The sequence below is a fragment of the Balearica regulorum genome, chromosome 1 (assembly GCF_011004875.1).
Source record: "Balearica regulorum gibbericeps isolate bBalReg1 chromosome 1, bBalReg1.pri, whole genome shotgun sequence".
Classification (NCBI taxonomy): Eukaryota; Metazoa; Chordata; class Aves; order Gruiformes; family Gruidae; genus Balearica; species Balearica regulorum.
In genome coordinates, this window is record NC_046184.1 from 7055870 (window position 1) to 7069936 (window position 14067).

The 14067-nt window shown below is 42.8% G+C and overlaps 1 protein-coding gene across 2 annotated transcripts in view; it reads right to left on the reverse strand.

The window, feature by feature from the left end:
- Window positions 1-9238: 9238 nt before the first annotated feature.
- The window catches only part of UPF2 (UPF2 regulator of nonsense mediated mRNA decay), a 66508-nt gene continuing 61679 nt past the window's right edge, over window positions 9239-14067 (reverse strand). For both annotated transcript variants that reach the window (XM_075764560.1, XM_075764643.1), the window contains one exon: window positions 9239-9610. In XM_075764560.1, the coding sequence (XP_075620675.1) occupies window positions 9601-9610 (10 nt within the window). In that variant the 3' untranslated portion in view covers window positions 9239-9600. The remainder of the gene's footprint in view (window positions 9611-14067) is intronic.

The window sequence follows — 14067 nt, forward strand, 5'->3', positions numbered from 1 at the left end:
AACCATCTATAAGGAAACAGTTGTTAGCACTTTTCTATTTCCAATATCAAGCCAGCACAAGGGTAGAGGATCAACAGGGGCTTCAGGCTTCATGACACAAACTTCATTACCATGGAACATTTCCTGCCTTCCTAAATGGATTTACTTTGCCTGATGATTAGGTTTAATTTTTATTTATGGCATAAGTTTTCCAGCATGCTCAAGCCCAGGAAATGGGCACTGTGTGCCCAGCATGGCAGTTGTCGGTACATCCTATAATAAATCCCCGAGCTCCGTGCCAGCCATGCCGAGAGTTTCCTCTGCGGCGTGTCACTTTTTGCAGGCAACAGCGATGCTTTCTCTGAAACCAAAAGCTGGTTTGATTTTACGTTAGGTAAGAGTCACAGCTAGTAATAAACTCGTGGTTTCACAGGGCATGGGATTTGGCACCAACCTGAATAATAAACCAGACAATTACAGCAGTAAGAAAGGGAGAGTTTGTCCAAGTCCTGCTGTTGCATCCATCTTTCCACTGGAAAAGAAAGGCTGCCGCAGGAGGGATGAGGAACCACTGTCTGCCTGGAACAGCTTGGCTGAATTCCCGGAGAGAAGCAGACTGATCCTCCCTGACCAGGCTGACCACCAGCTCTTCCTCCCCGGAGAGGGCTCTTCCTGCCACGAGCCCGAGGAGGAAGCCGGAGCCCCATCACCACATGCAGAGCTGCTCAGAGCAGAGATCAGAAGAGCCAAACTCACTTCTGAGATCTCTCTCACTACCTGGGCTTCATTTCCATTGCTCCAGAGATGAAGCTTCCAGCAGCTTGTATCGATTATTAATACATTAATAAAACATTTATTACTGGATTAATACAGTAGAGACACCAAACATCTCTTCAGGCAGGTTATGAAAGCCTGTCTTACCAATACATTCAAGTTGTGATTCCCAGGAGAAGAACATCTGATCTTTAGCTTACTGTGAACAGATATATGAGGTGTATATACATATGTGTGTATATATAATATATATAATTTAAAAAATCAGATACTGGTGCAGCAAAGAGGACAACCAGCTCAGCCGGACAGTGACACTGAGATACGGGACAGCTCTGCAGCCAGGAACAGCTCGTCCTTGTAGAGCAGGCATGGGCTTCCCTTGGCAGCTGGAGGGGACTTCCAGCAATCCTTTCCCTCAGGAGATGCCAGCGAGGATGAGCGGTGGCCCCGATGCCGGGCATATGTATGTGTGTGTGCGTGTGTGACCTCCGGGCTCCACTGGTATGGAAGGGTTTCTGAAACCAGCTCCCTTGGGGCAGCCTCTGGCTCTGGAGAGGTGGTCGCAGTCGGTCGGTCACTGCTCTTTCACAGCATTGCTGTTTTCAGCCAGGAGCTGCCCAAGAAGGAAGCTGTGGGTTCAGAAATTAATGTCTATTCCCAAAACAGGGACATTTAATTTCATTTAACCAAATTAAGCAGAGTGGTGACTTTTAAGGGACTGACTGGTGGCCACAAGCCCTAGGAGGTAGGACAAGCCAGTGGAAGACTGCAGTCCTAAGCGGGCTCCTTGTGTATCCCTAACTCCCAGATTTGCACAGGCTTTTCCTTGTTCGCAGGGGAGGCAGAGCTGACAGCAGTGGCTAACGCTAGCACAATTAAGTATCTCGTTAACACTGTTTCAGCGTTTCTTCTCCCGCACCAAGCTGACTGCGGTCACAGCAACCCAATTTGTTTGCTCACACGAATTTAGAGAGGTTTCATGCTCTGCCACACCACGTCTGAACCTCTGCTACCACTGGAGAAGGACACAGGTCTACCCCAAGCCCCACATCGTGTCTGCTGGTCCCACACAGGACCTCAGGTAACACCTCCAATAGCCTCAGGCACCTCCAGGATTCAGCTCCAGTGAAGGCACCTGAAGTTCAGTGGCTGTGCACATGTGGGACACTCAGGTCCTGCTACTGCAACGGAGATCTCGCCCGTTACACCTAGGCAGTGGCTGAACTCGCCCTAAAGGAGACACCGAGTAGCTGCTGAGGCTTCACTGATCCCATCTCCACCAACCGTAGCAGGACTCCATGCCTCACACCCAGTGTAGACATCTCAGCCCATTTCCACACACAGGCACCCAGTAGAGGCAAGAGGCAGCACCTGAGCAATTGTGCATCTGGATGAGGCTTTATGGGTAGCAGAGGGCTTTTTCTTTAGTGGAACCAGCAGGACACAACCCATCATTCTTTACAGCATCTCTCCCTGACTGGTCACATCACCTTTGGTGGTGCTTCCATAGAGCTTTCTGCACTTTTAAGGTTATCTTTCAGTTGAAATTCCTGTTTTGAGGAAGACCAGTACACAGGGAGAGTCTCCTCGTGGACATAGAGCTCCAATTCCAGCGTCTAGGAGGCAAATTTGCTGTCTCAAATATACAAGTGAGATACAAACTCCTACAACAAGCTGTGTCTACCCTGAAATGAGGCTCCTCACCTGTATCACTGCAGGATGCCGATACCCACAGAGGAGTGGGGATGGCCGAACAACCATCAGGTGAGATGGAGCTTGCCTAGGAGCAGGCAGCGCTGATGGGTTTAGCAACGCAGCTTCTTAGATGCCATGATCACACCCTGCGGGACTGTCTGGATGGCGAGTGATAAAATGCATTCAGGCGATGAGCACAGGGAACAGCACTTGGCCATGCGGAGAAGTGACGGTCCATTAGGACAAGCTGCCACAAAAATCGTCACTGTGTTATCAAGGGGCTCCAGTGGTAAGAGAGGAACTGTCTAGAAGTATTTTCTGTAAATAGAGCTGAGTGATGTAGCTAGCCTTAAAGTATTGGATAATTTATCAAGAGCAGACCAGTAGCGTTATTTTTTAGATTCATAGACTGGTTTGGGTTGGAAGGGACCTCAAAGCCCATCTAGTCCCAACCCCCCTGTGCCATGGGCAGGGACACCCTCCACTAGACCAGGTTGCCCAAAGCCCCATCCAGCCTGGCCTTGAACACTGCCAGGGATGGGGCATCCACAGCTTCTCTGGGCAACCTGTTCCAGTGCCTCACCACCCTCACAGGGAAGAATTTCTTCCGAACATCTAATCTAGATCTCCCCTCTTTTAGTTTAAACCCATTACCCCTCGTCCTGTCACTCCCTGCCCTTGTAAACAGTCCCTGTCCAGCTTTCCTGTAGCCCCTTCAGGTACTGGCAGGTGCTCTGAGGTCTCTCTGGAGCCTTCTCCAGGCTGAACAACCCCAATTCTCTCAGCCTGTCTGCATAGGAGAGGAGCTCCAGCCCTCTGATCTTCTTTGATCATCTTGGGGACAAATGTACCCCCAAGGATTTCATACCAGGTAGATAAACTCAAAGTTAGTACTTTTCCCCAAAATTTCAATAACTTACATCAAACAGAGCAGAGCACGCAGCCAGGTACCTACCACAGTTACACCACCCAAACCAGACACCCGCCGCCTTTCTCCTCGCGCTGCCCACTCCAGAGCTGCATCGGTCCGACTGCCCACGCTGCAGTGGAGGGAGGTGGAGTATGAGGGTTTGCAGGACAGCCGTGCTGCTTATCTCGATTTACCTACAAAACGCTACTATCAGAATTACAGGGAATAGATGTGGGACTGCAACAAAACTACAGAGTCTCCAGAAACTAAAAAATAATGCCAACAGCTGTATCGCAGCTAGAAGACTGGTCCAGTGATGGTACCTTTAGTGAAGTTGCATCACCAGCATCCAAAATCGCTTCCCAGGTCCCTCTCGTGAGTGTTACAGCTGTGAAACATGGTAATGAGAGCGTGATGGGGGTGTCCTTACCAAGACATCCCTGAAGTACTAGCAAAAAGTTGCAAAAAAAAAAAAAGGGGGGGGGGGGTAAACACAACAAAGTTTTCAAGTTCTTGGGCTGTCAACCATGACTTGTTTCCAGACGGAAAGGTCGTTTCTCTTTATCTCACGCACAACAGAAACTTTCTTCCTGCAGGTAAATGTCAAAGAACAAATAAACATCAGCAAAATCGAAATTTATTCTTCAAGTGTCTCAACCATTTTTTATTTGCCTGATGGCTTGGATCCAGGTGATGGAGGGAAGGAAGGAAGGCGTTTTTAACAAAATGCTGTTTGTTCTTTAACGATGATCATAAACACCAAGTGTTTTAATGGCAGAATTGTACCTGGACAATAACAACTTAAAAGCAAAGTTTACAATTCAAACAATACAAGTAAATGTTTTGACATTTACTCACTTGTTTGATTCTTGCCCAAATAGTTTCCTACTCCCAGTACGCTGGGATCTCCTAAGGAGTGGTTGGAAAAAATTTATTTATAGTCGAGTTCTGAGAAGAGACAGCGAAGTGTTGTCTAAGACGAGCATCTTCAGCAGCAGCATGTGGCCAAAAACCTCACCGTGGAAAAAATGGGTTACGAGGCTCAAAAGGAAAAAAGAAAAAAATTAATATATTTATCAGGAGGCAAATGCAGGCTCACAGCAGTATTATTGTATTTATTTTGGAAATATTCACTCACCTGGCTGGGATACGTGGTCTTAATACTACAGTACCACTTTGTGCGGGCAATAGTAATTAGTAAGTTTGTTTACTCGCTTTGTCATTTATCTACGTCCTTTACACCTCCCGACGGAACAGCGCAATCACCGTTTTGATAACGAGCGCGTAGCCAACAGCGCTCAGCCACCGTGCTCGGGCAGCGCGGTGCCTCTCCCCGCAGCGTCGGAGGCCTTGCAGGTCGAACGTGCACGGACTATTAATTACTCGCCCTTGGCCGCAGCCGTTCCGAGTCGGTGCCGACGCTGATCAGCTGGAGGGGCTGGGAAAAGCCGGGCTGGCAGCCCGCAGAGCCCGTCCTGGGTAATTTCCCCCAGTCAGCACTTTTCAACTGCACCGCATTTACTTAAATCGAACGCGTTTCCTTGTAAAGAGAAGGCTGCATCAGCAAACTGCCGGAGCCGAAGACAGTAATTCCTCACCGCTCGCACCGTGCCGCCCTGCCAAGCGCACAATTACTGCTTCATCGGGAAGGACAAACAAAAATAGAATCTGAAAACTTGAGCAAATCAAGCAGTCTCCACAATACAAATAGGTGGTTTTCTAAGCCTCGATAGATCTAAAAATTACATTATGCATGCGTGCTGCGGTGTACGTGCATTGATGTGTTTGCATATATTTTTATCTCCGTAACACAAACGGCAGAACTGATTTCTCTGAAGGCTTGGGAAATTAATAAAATTAGAACAGCTCTGAAAACTCAGCAATTAATTAAAAAAAGATTTATACCATTTTTTAAAAAACTATCACATTACAGCGTGGCAGAGTAGAAAAAGATGGCCAGTACCACCAGCTGGAGTTCAAGGTGTTGTCTGTGAGTGTTGACATTCCCAGGTGAACCTGGCACTTTCTGATTTCGGAGGTTCCTTGACGCCATTCCTGAACAAGGACTAACACAGCACCTCAGCTCAAACAGACTGTCGAGTGATGCGCCATAAATCACAGACTGGTTTGGGTTGGAAGGGACCTCAAAGCCCATCTAGTTCCAACCCCCCTGCCATGGGCAGGGACACCCTCCACTAGACCAGGTTTCCCAAAGCCCCATCCAACCTGGCCTTCAACACTGCCAGGGATGGGGCATCCACAGCTTCTCTGGGCAACCTGTGCCAGGGCCTCACCACCCTCACAGGGAAGAATTTCTTCCTAACATCTAATCTAAATCTCCCCTCCTTCAGCTTAAACCCATTCCCCCTTGTCCTCCATGCACTCCCTGCCCTTGTAAACAGTCCCTGTCCAGCTTTCCTGTAGCCCCTTCAGGTACTGGCAGGTGCTCTAAGGTCTCCCTGGAGCCTTCTCTTCTCCAGGCTGAACAACCCCAACTCTCTCAGCCTGTCCTCATAGCAGAGGTGCTCCAGCCCCTGGGATGCCCCAGGGTCCATCTCATTGGGTCCCATGGACTTACGTATGTTCAAGGTTCTTCATGTGGTCACAAACTTGATCTACAATGGGAGAGACTTCATCCCCCAAGTCCCTGCCTTGAATTTTGGGGGCTTGAGAGATGCAAGAAAAGAGATGATCATAGAAAACTGAGGCAAAAAATTGTTGAGTAGTATATCATGCAATGCATTTTCTGGTTGTCAGCAAGCCAGCTCAATGAGCCTCACATCGGTGCAGACACAACTGCCAATGCCTGGACCTGACTCAAGTCCAAATTCTTTCCAGAGCACGATAAGATAACAGAAATCTTTTGCGCAATCAAGGACATGAAACAATTTCTCCTTCATCTACATCCATTTTCCCGAATTTAACTGCTTCCACGCATGCTCGGGAATGCTGCTTTAGAAATGCTCTTTGCAAGAGCGCCTTCCACTAGCATCCTTTGAGAAACACTCCTGGGGAACATCCTCTCTCCCATCAAACGATGCCACAGCTTGAATTTGGCATGATTTCCCCAGTGACCCGCCGCACCCATGGGTCATGGTGCTGTTGGAAAAGAGAAGCAGTGATATTAGATGTAACTTCATTACAAATATCTTGTGCTCTGGATAAAGCAGCAATATTCACCAGTAACGGACAAACACTGACTAAAATAAAGGTTATTGCCCCGTTTCTGTATCAAAAGCAGGCAGCTGACCTGACCATTCTAATTAAATATTCCTTAAAGGAAGACAAACCATTCGGATGACACAGAAGGAAGCCATGCAATCCCTACAGCAACAAGGTGTACGTGAATCAGGTGGCAAAGCTGCTCTGCAGGCAGCAGGATGGCATCTAGTCACACCACGGGGCTCTGGGCTGGCAAACGGAAAAGCAAAGAATAAATAACATCTAAACATTTTTTTTTTGTTATATATATTCAAGCCTGATTGTTTCAATTGCAATGATTTTTGACATGCCGTTTTCCTTCATCAGAACCTCAGAAGTTTGGTGGGTTTTTTTAATTAAGCTTCAAAAAGTTTCACTGAATTAAGTTTTGATTTCAGCCTGAAGTCAGGGAAAGCCCCAGCTGATTCCAAACTATTTTCAGCAAATAATTTTATAAAAGTATCCCATTGATTCAAATTACATCCAAGGCATTAGACTGACACATCCAAGATAGAGCTAATGTGAATTCACGTTTTATTTTTAGGCAGTTATTCCATTTGGATAAATTAAATGCCTTTGAAACAAAGCAGCACGTTGAGAAGAGGAAGTTGACTTTAGTCTGAACCACAATTAGATGCTTAATTTGCTATTAGGAAGTGGTAGGCATTTTTCATCAGGGAAGTGGAAATTAGATTTGACCAATGGACAACCGTCATATTGCTGTAGAAGACATTCCTGGAGAAGATCAGAGTTGCAAATGTGATTAATAAATGACCCACAAATTGTACGTGGAAAAAAAAAAGAGACATGAAAAGAAACACATAGGCTGTTTAAACACAAGAGCTGAAACAAACACCTGCTCTTCCCACAGTGTACTCCTCACTTCGGGATACTTGCCTCCTTACAAAATGAGATCTAAGACTGGCAGAAATCTAGAAAGATGCATCCACTAAAAACCTCCAGCCACATTCTGCAAAGTGGAAGTTGTCTACCACCACCTTGACCAGCAAGATCCTGGGGGAAGACGCGCTCCAATCATTCCAGCACTTCGACCCCAACCGTTATTACACCAAAGGAGCAGACCTAGAGCTGCACTTGCTGTTTTTCCACTCTTACTGCTCAATTCTGTGATTAAAACCTGTAACTTTAAGTAGGTGTATTTTAAAAACCTTGATGACTTCTCTCCAAAGCATCACTGGCAAGCTTACGCATTTTAAAGTTCACTGTAACTGCTTCAGCTAACAGTCCAACTCGCCAAAGTAGAAGGCTGCTGCTATTTCAGGACTGCCTGGTGACAGGAACACTATTCGGCCACAATTTCACTTATGTTTTCAAGCAAATCATCACCAAGAGGAGTTCTGCTCTTCTCTGGTGTTGGTCCGTGCACGGGCCACCACAGCGTTTCACCCTTTCATGGTTTGGCATACAAACTGAGGTGCCAATGCAACAAGAGAGAACTTTATTATTATTAGTGTAGCCAAAACCAGCTTAATTTCACTCAGGTTAAATTAAATGCATACGACAGCTTATGTTATGTGAAATGACCATCTCAGTTTCACAACTCCTTGCTAAACAGCGAGGAAATTCTGCATTTACTAAGCGTGCTCCAAGTATGTTTCTCAGGGCAGGAATCCTCCTGCTTTGGTAAAATTCCATTTATTTTTACGTTGCTTGTATGCAGCGCTGCCCGAGCCCCGTGATATACCAAACTCTTCAAAACATCATTTCAGAAGAAGCAAAGTCAACGTAAAGAGACAGACGCCAATTCTAAATTACAACACTTTATTGCAGCATTGGCAAAGGTCAGATTTCTGAAGCTGGTGAAGATCGGGCGGCATTTCTGTATGAAATGTTACAATTTTACAAGTCTCTCTTTCCTACATGCAGAAACCAAAAACAGTGGTAAAAAGGATTTTAAAAGAGCTAGAAAAAAGAATTAGTAGTAACATACAGATGAGCTCCTTAACTCAATTAACTACCTTTACCTGAAAGCAAACAAAACCCTATGCTAATAAATAACAGATTGTCAGAAACAGACCAAGAAATCTCATTTCTACTTAGAAAAAAAAATAAAAATTCTACTTGTTTCCAGACTTAAATCTTTTTTTCTTTTTTTAAAACTTTCTTGTTTGTTTCAATGACACAGAGGCTTATCAACCCATGAAGATCAACTCCTTGACATTCTCCTGTTATGCTGACTGGCACATTTTGGTTTTCAATGGTACATACAATGGGCTCAACTATATCCCCGTCCTTAGGCTGGTGTCAGGCTGTTCCAAGCAGTACGAGTCAACACCCTGTATTAAATCAACTTCACAGTCTATTTTAAACCCTAACAGATATTTTACCTCCTTGGCTCTGAAGTTTTTCACCCCTCCCCACCCCCTCTTTTTTGCCTGTCTGGCAGCAAAAGGTTATTCCTGAACCAAAAACTGTTTCACTGAGGAGTGTTTGATAAGAAGTTATCCTACTTGTCAGGGTTTTCTTTTAGATTTCACCGTTTGCTCTATGTTTTTCTACTGTAGATCTGCAGCCCCCAAAGAATATCCTTCCGACACAAAGCGCTCGATTTGGAGATAACGTAACTTGCATCAAGTTTAGAACTTTTGTTCTCCCACATACTGAGCTGTCAAAGACCTTTTCCGTTCCAGTGTAATTCATCTGAATTTCAGGTTGATCTTTATTTTCACCAAGCTGCTCACTGGTCAAGTTAGCCATCTCATTCATTTACTTCTGCTCTTATAAGAAAATTAACCCTCAACGCGGTTCCCATAACAAAAAGCTTTTTTTTTTCTTTTTTGCTTTTTTTTTTTTTTTTGGTAGGCCATGACTGGAAGCTTCCACTTGTTCTGTGTGGGTTTGGGGGAAGAGGGGAGGCTGTTGTTTCTGCCCCACGGCCCCAGCCTGTCCCAGGTTTCGATTCTGAACGCTCTAGACTGACATGCTGAGATGTGTCCACTGCTCTCATTTAATCGCTGGAGGACTCCACTATCCACAACATCAGAGATACAGGACCTAATGAAATGACACTTGCTGCCGGATCAACGTCTCCTAAGAAAAGAAAGGAGAAAAGAAATAGTTTAATATGATATATCTGATACTATGCAGGTTGGCAACCACTGAAACCAACCACTAGAGATTTTGATATTCTTTTACCCTCTAAAGTTACATATTTCTAGTATCTGCACAAATTTTTCAGAAGACCACATCAGACAAAAGAAGATCTACATCAGGAAAAAGCCCCCTACATAATCTCAGCAGATGAATCTAAAACTGTTCAGAAATAGCTGCCTTACCCTCCCAGATGAGATGCTAAACTACTGAAGCGTACAGCTGATTTGTGAATTTGGGGAAATACAAGTCATTTTAAATAACGTCCATTTTTTGCATGCACAATTTCTTAATGTTTAGAAGTAGTACAGAAATGTTAGAGCACTTTCTAGTGTCAAATAGTTGTTTAGAACATTTTGAGAGAGTTGACAGTTATACCTAAATCTTTGACCATTCCTTGTTCATGAAAAACATGTCCCTACCCAGAAAAAGCCACATTTCAATCTCTTAAGAATCTAAACATGCATTGAAAAATTACACCAATTTGCAATGATATGATACAAGAAGACCAGAGTAATCTTGTAGTAACACTAATCTAGTATCACCATCTTCAGCACAACTGTCAGTTATTGTATCTGGGATGTTGAGTTGATTTCTAGACCATAAATTGAAATTTAGTAGTGCAAAGCAAACTAAGAATTAGATAACATTTACAGTTACAAGAAAGCTCCAGGGGTACACACCAAAATCTTTTACCATGTAAACAAAAAAGTTTGTGTTCTATGCAGCAGTGCATAAACCTCAAGCATGTGTTGAGCAGTAAATTAATCTCAATCTAGTTTTTACTGAAAATCTTGCAAGAAAAATGCCACAAGTATGTTTAACTGGACACAGTAACTTCTGCGTTTCTTCTAACAGATAAAGCTTTCATAGTAATTCAGTATTCTTACATATTGCTTTGTTGTTTAGTATTTCAGTTACTCAGCAGTTGTGTGTTTTATGTAAACTGTGTATTTTTGTCAGGACGTACTTAACTGATACATCACTAGAACTTACTGCCGTACTGCTTCTGGTTTTTAACTGTGATTTAATGGTACATAATATAATATTCCAATTCTATGGCATGCTCAATATCAGCAGCATTGGCTCTGTGGTTGCAAAGCAAGGAACTTTAATATATTTAGTAGAACATTTCACTTGCAGAAGGTTACAACTGAGAAGAAACTTCAAACATCAATGAATTGCAGAATCGTGCTTTTACCTCTTCATCTCACTTTAAAAAAAATAAATAATTCTACCGTTGATGAGGAGGGAAGGAGAAAGGCTAGGGCTAGCTGAATGTATCTAACTTTGTAAAAACGACTCTTGTCCAAAACAGCAGCTGCCTTGGCACATGGGCAGCAGATAAGGCAGAGTGAGCAATGTTTCAATGGATTAGGGAGAGATGTTACTAGTAAAAACCTTAGAAGCAGTTTTTCCAAAGACGTGACATTTCTCTCCAAATTAGAAACCTGATCCAAACCTGTATTTGGCAAGGTCAACCTTCGTACACAGCTGTAATTAAAGACATCTTGAACTGTATATGTAAAATGAATCAGTTTTTCGCAACCTTCTCCCCCCACCTCCCTTCCCTGGTACCACCAGTTATTAATCTGTATAAAAATCTTATGGTCAGCTTCTCAACACGGCTGCGTAAGTATTAATACTGCCTAAATACTCCATGTGATAGAGAAACACACAGATACACTTTTACCTAATTGTGGCTAGAGCAGAAAACCAGAACTTGTAAAAAGGCACAGAAACATTACACCACAGCATAAGCCAAGAAATAATCACAAATCCATTGAATATGTGAAGTTGGGAGAATTTAAGTCAGCAAGACAATGTTATGGCTTAAATTGAAACGTGCCCAGGAGAATACATTAAATCAAGGCCTTTTTGCACATTGCTGACATCACAAGATCACAAAAATTTCTTATTATTTCTTAACATGTGAAATCTTTGAAATTAAATTTCACACTTCTCCCTAAATCCTTTCATGTCCTCCACCAATCCGCAATGCTCTATGCATTTCTGGAGCAATGTATTTCTTCAAATTTCAGATACCAAACTTCTCCAAACACCTCCTCTCAAAACTCACTTGCTTCTTTGCTCTTCATGACTAATCTCAGCTTTGGTGCTCTCCATTCTCTCTCCTAATCACGTTAGCCAAAAACCAGGAACATGAAATAGAAACACAATGAACACCTGAAATTTATTTTTCTGTTTTAAATGTAATGCTGTTTCACAAACAGCTCTTTTCTTTGCATGCTTTATTCTGCTGAACACATTTTCCGGCTTTCAGATGCAGGAGCTTTAGAGGAGAGGACAGTTCTTAAATAGGAAAACAGCCTCTGAAGTTCAGACTCCTCCTCTGAACTTTTGCCTGCATGGACAGCAGAGATAACTTACGGAGACTGATCTTTGCTTTCAGCTCTCCTCCCACACAACTGGCCTTTGAGAATAAACTGTAGGTACACGCTCCTGTATACTGGCAAGGGAAGAAAAATAGTGGAGAGCACTAACTGAAGTCCTGGGAAAAGAATTCAAGTGCCTGTAATGCCACAGTCAGCTTCTTTCCTGTCTCATGGATCTATAGAATGGACAACACATCACTTGTCTTCCACATGGGAGTGTGGAAGTGTGTTCACATTAGACCGTGAGGTGATTTGATTCCACAGTAATGAACGCACTAACAGAGATCGTGACATATTGCATCTTAACATGGGCTAGAGAGAAATTTCAACAAGTGTAAAGGTGTTTAGACTCATTCTAAACACATTACTACTGCTGCTGGTGTGACCAAGTTCAACAACAAAATTGGAAATTACGTTCTGTAGAACGTTAACTAGCAATTTTGTACTGAAAAAGTGTAGCGCTGGATTTTAAGTAGTTGTTATCAATTTAGCTGTGCAAGAATATATTTCTCTGGAACAATCATATTTCAGAACTAGTCAAATACTAAGGTGCCCTGGTCACTTCCTAAGAAATCTGAATTATCAACTTCGATACAGTAAACATCAGATTCAAACAATCCACAAAAGCTAGACTCACCTAAGTAAGAGAATCCTAAGTCGTGCAAATTATTTTATATTCTCATCTGTTCAACAAAAATAAACTACTCTGACAAAATCAAATCAAAGTCACAGTATGCAAAGTGGGCTATTATTAGGAAGGTGTTTTGAGGATTGGTACTTAGTTTCCAGAGGGCCACAAAGCTGCAGGGGTTTCTGTTTGGTTTATAATTATTATTAATATTGAAACAACTTCTTTACACAAAGAGTCTTTATAAATGAGTATTCTTATAAGTAAAATTTTGCCTGCCTTCCCCTCTAAATGGTAATTGTGATCAGGTGTCTCTTCACCTTTGCTATACAGGTTACACTCGCACCCACATTTGCAGAGCCCAATAAGCACGATGTTACTAAGACAAAAACCTGAGGACCTCACTTTTCTTATTCTGTTTTTGCTCAATTCTAGTGCAGTCCACCAAAAAAAGCTGCAGGAAACCTCTCCTTGAAGGTCTTATCCGAGGCTTTCCTCCCATAAAGCAGCTGAAAAGGGACGCTGGAATTTCTCTGCTGAGTGTGAATGACTACACTAGCATGTGTATCACTAGGGAAGAGGATGTAGTACAGGATCAAGAATGACAACTGAGAAAAGGTCAAGATTAAAATACTGGTGAAAAAATAGCAAAGAATAAAGGTGAACTGAGCTAGCACACAATTAAATAGAACGCTGAATTTTTTAGTATTTATATCTCGAATGTGAAGATGGGAGCCATTTCATCATAAAAATCTACAAAGCAAGAGCAAAACATTACTAGTAAAAAAAAGTCATCATTTTAAGAATACAAGAGATCATTGAAAGTGACAACTGAAGATTTCCAAAGCAGAGTGATGTACCAAGGGATAGATCTGTCAGTTCAAGACAGCACCACACCAACACCAAAGAGTTTGTCTAGTTTGAGATAATGACAGTCTATGACAAGCAGCTAGACTGAGGCTAACAGAGAAACTGGATTTAGGCTGCCCAAGACTACTGGTATATGACAATAAGAAGTGCATTCAAAGCTTCAAAATAGAATATTGGTCAATACATCAGCTACATAGCAGGTGAGGTATGAAGTGTGTTTGTCCAGTAGCTGAAACAGGAAATCATGTTAAATTCACATTTTTCCTTATTATCTATACTCTGATTTTTCAGCATTAATTAAATACTCTTTATTATGAGAATATTTAGCTAATAAAATCCTAGCATCCTGTTATTACCTTTATGCTTCATTTTTCTTTATTATATGGGTTAAAGAGAAATAAGAGTCAAATGCAAATAGGAGACCTGAAATTATCAATTAACTTGAATTTGATTTAGTTTGTCAGCTTATGTTGGCACCCCAATGGACCTTTTGACACAGACAG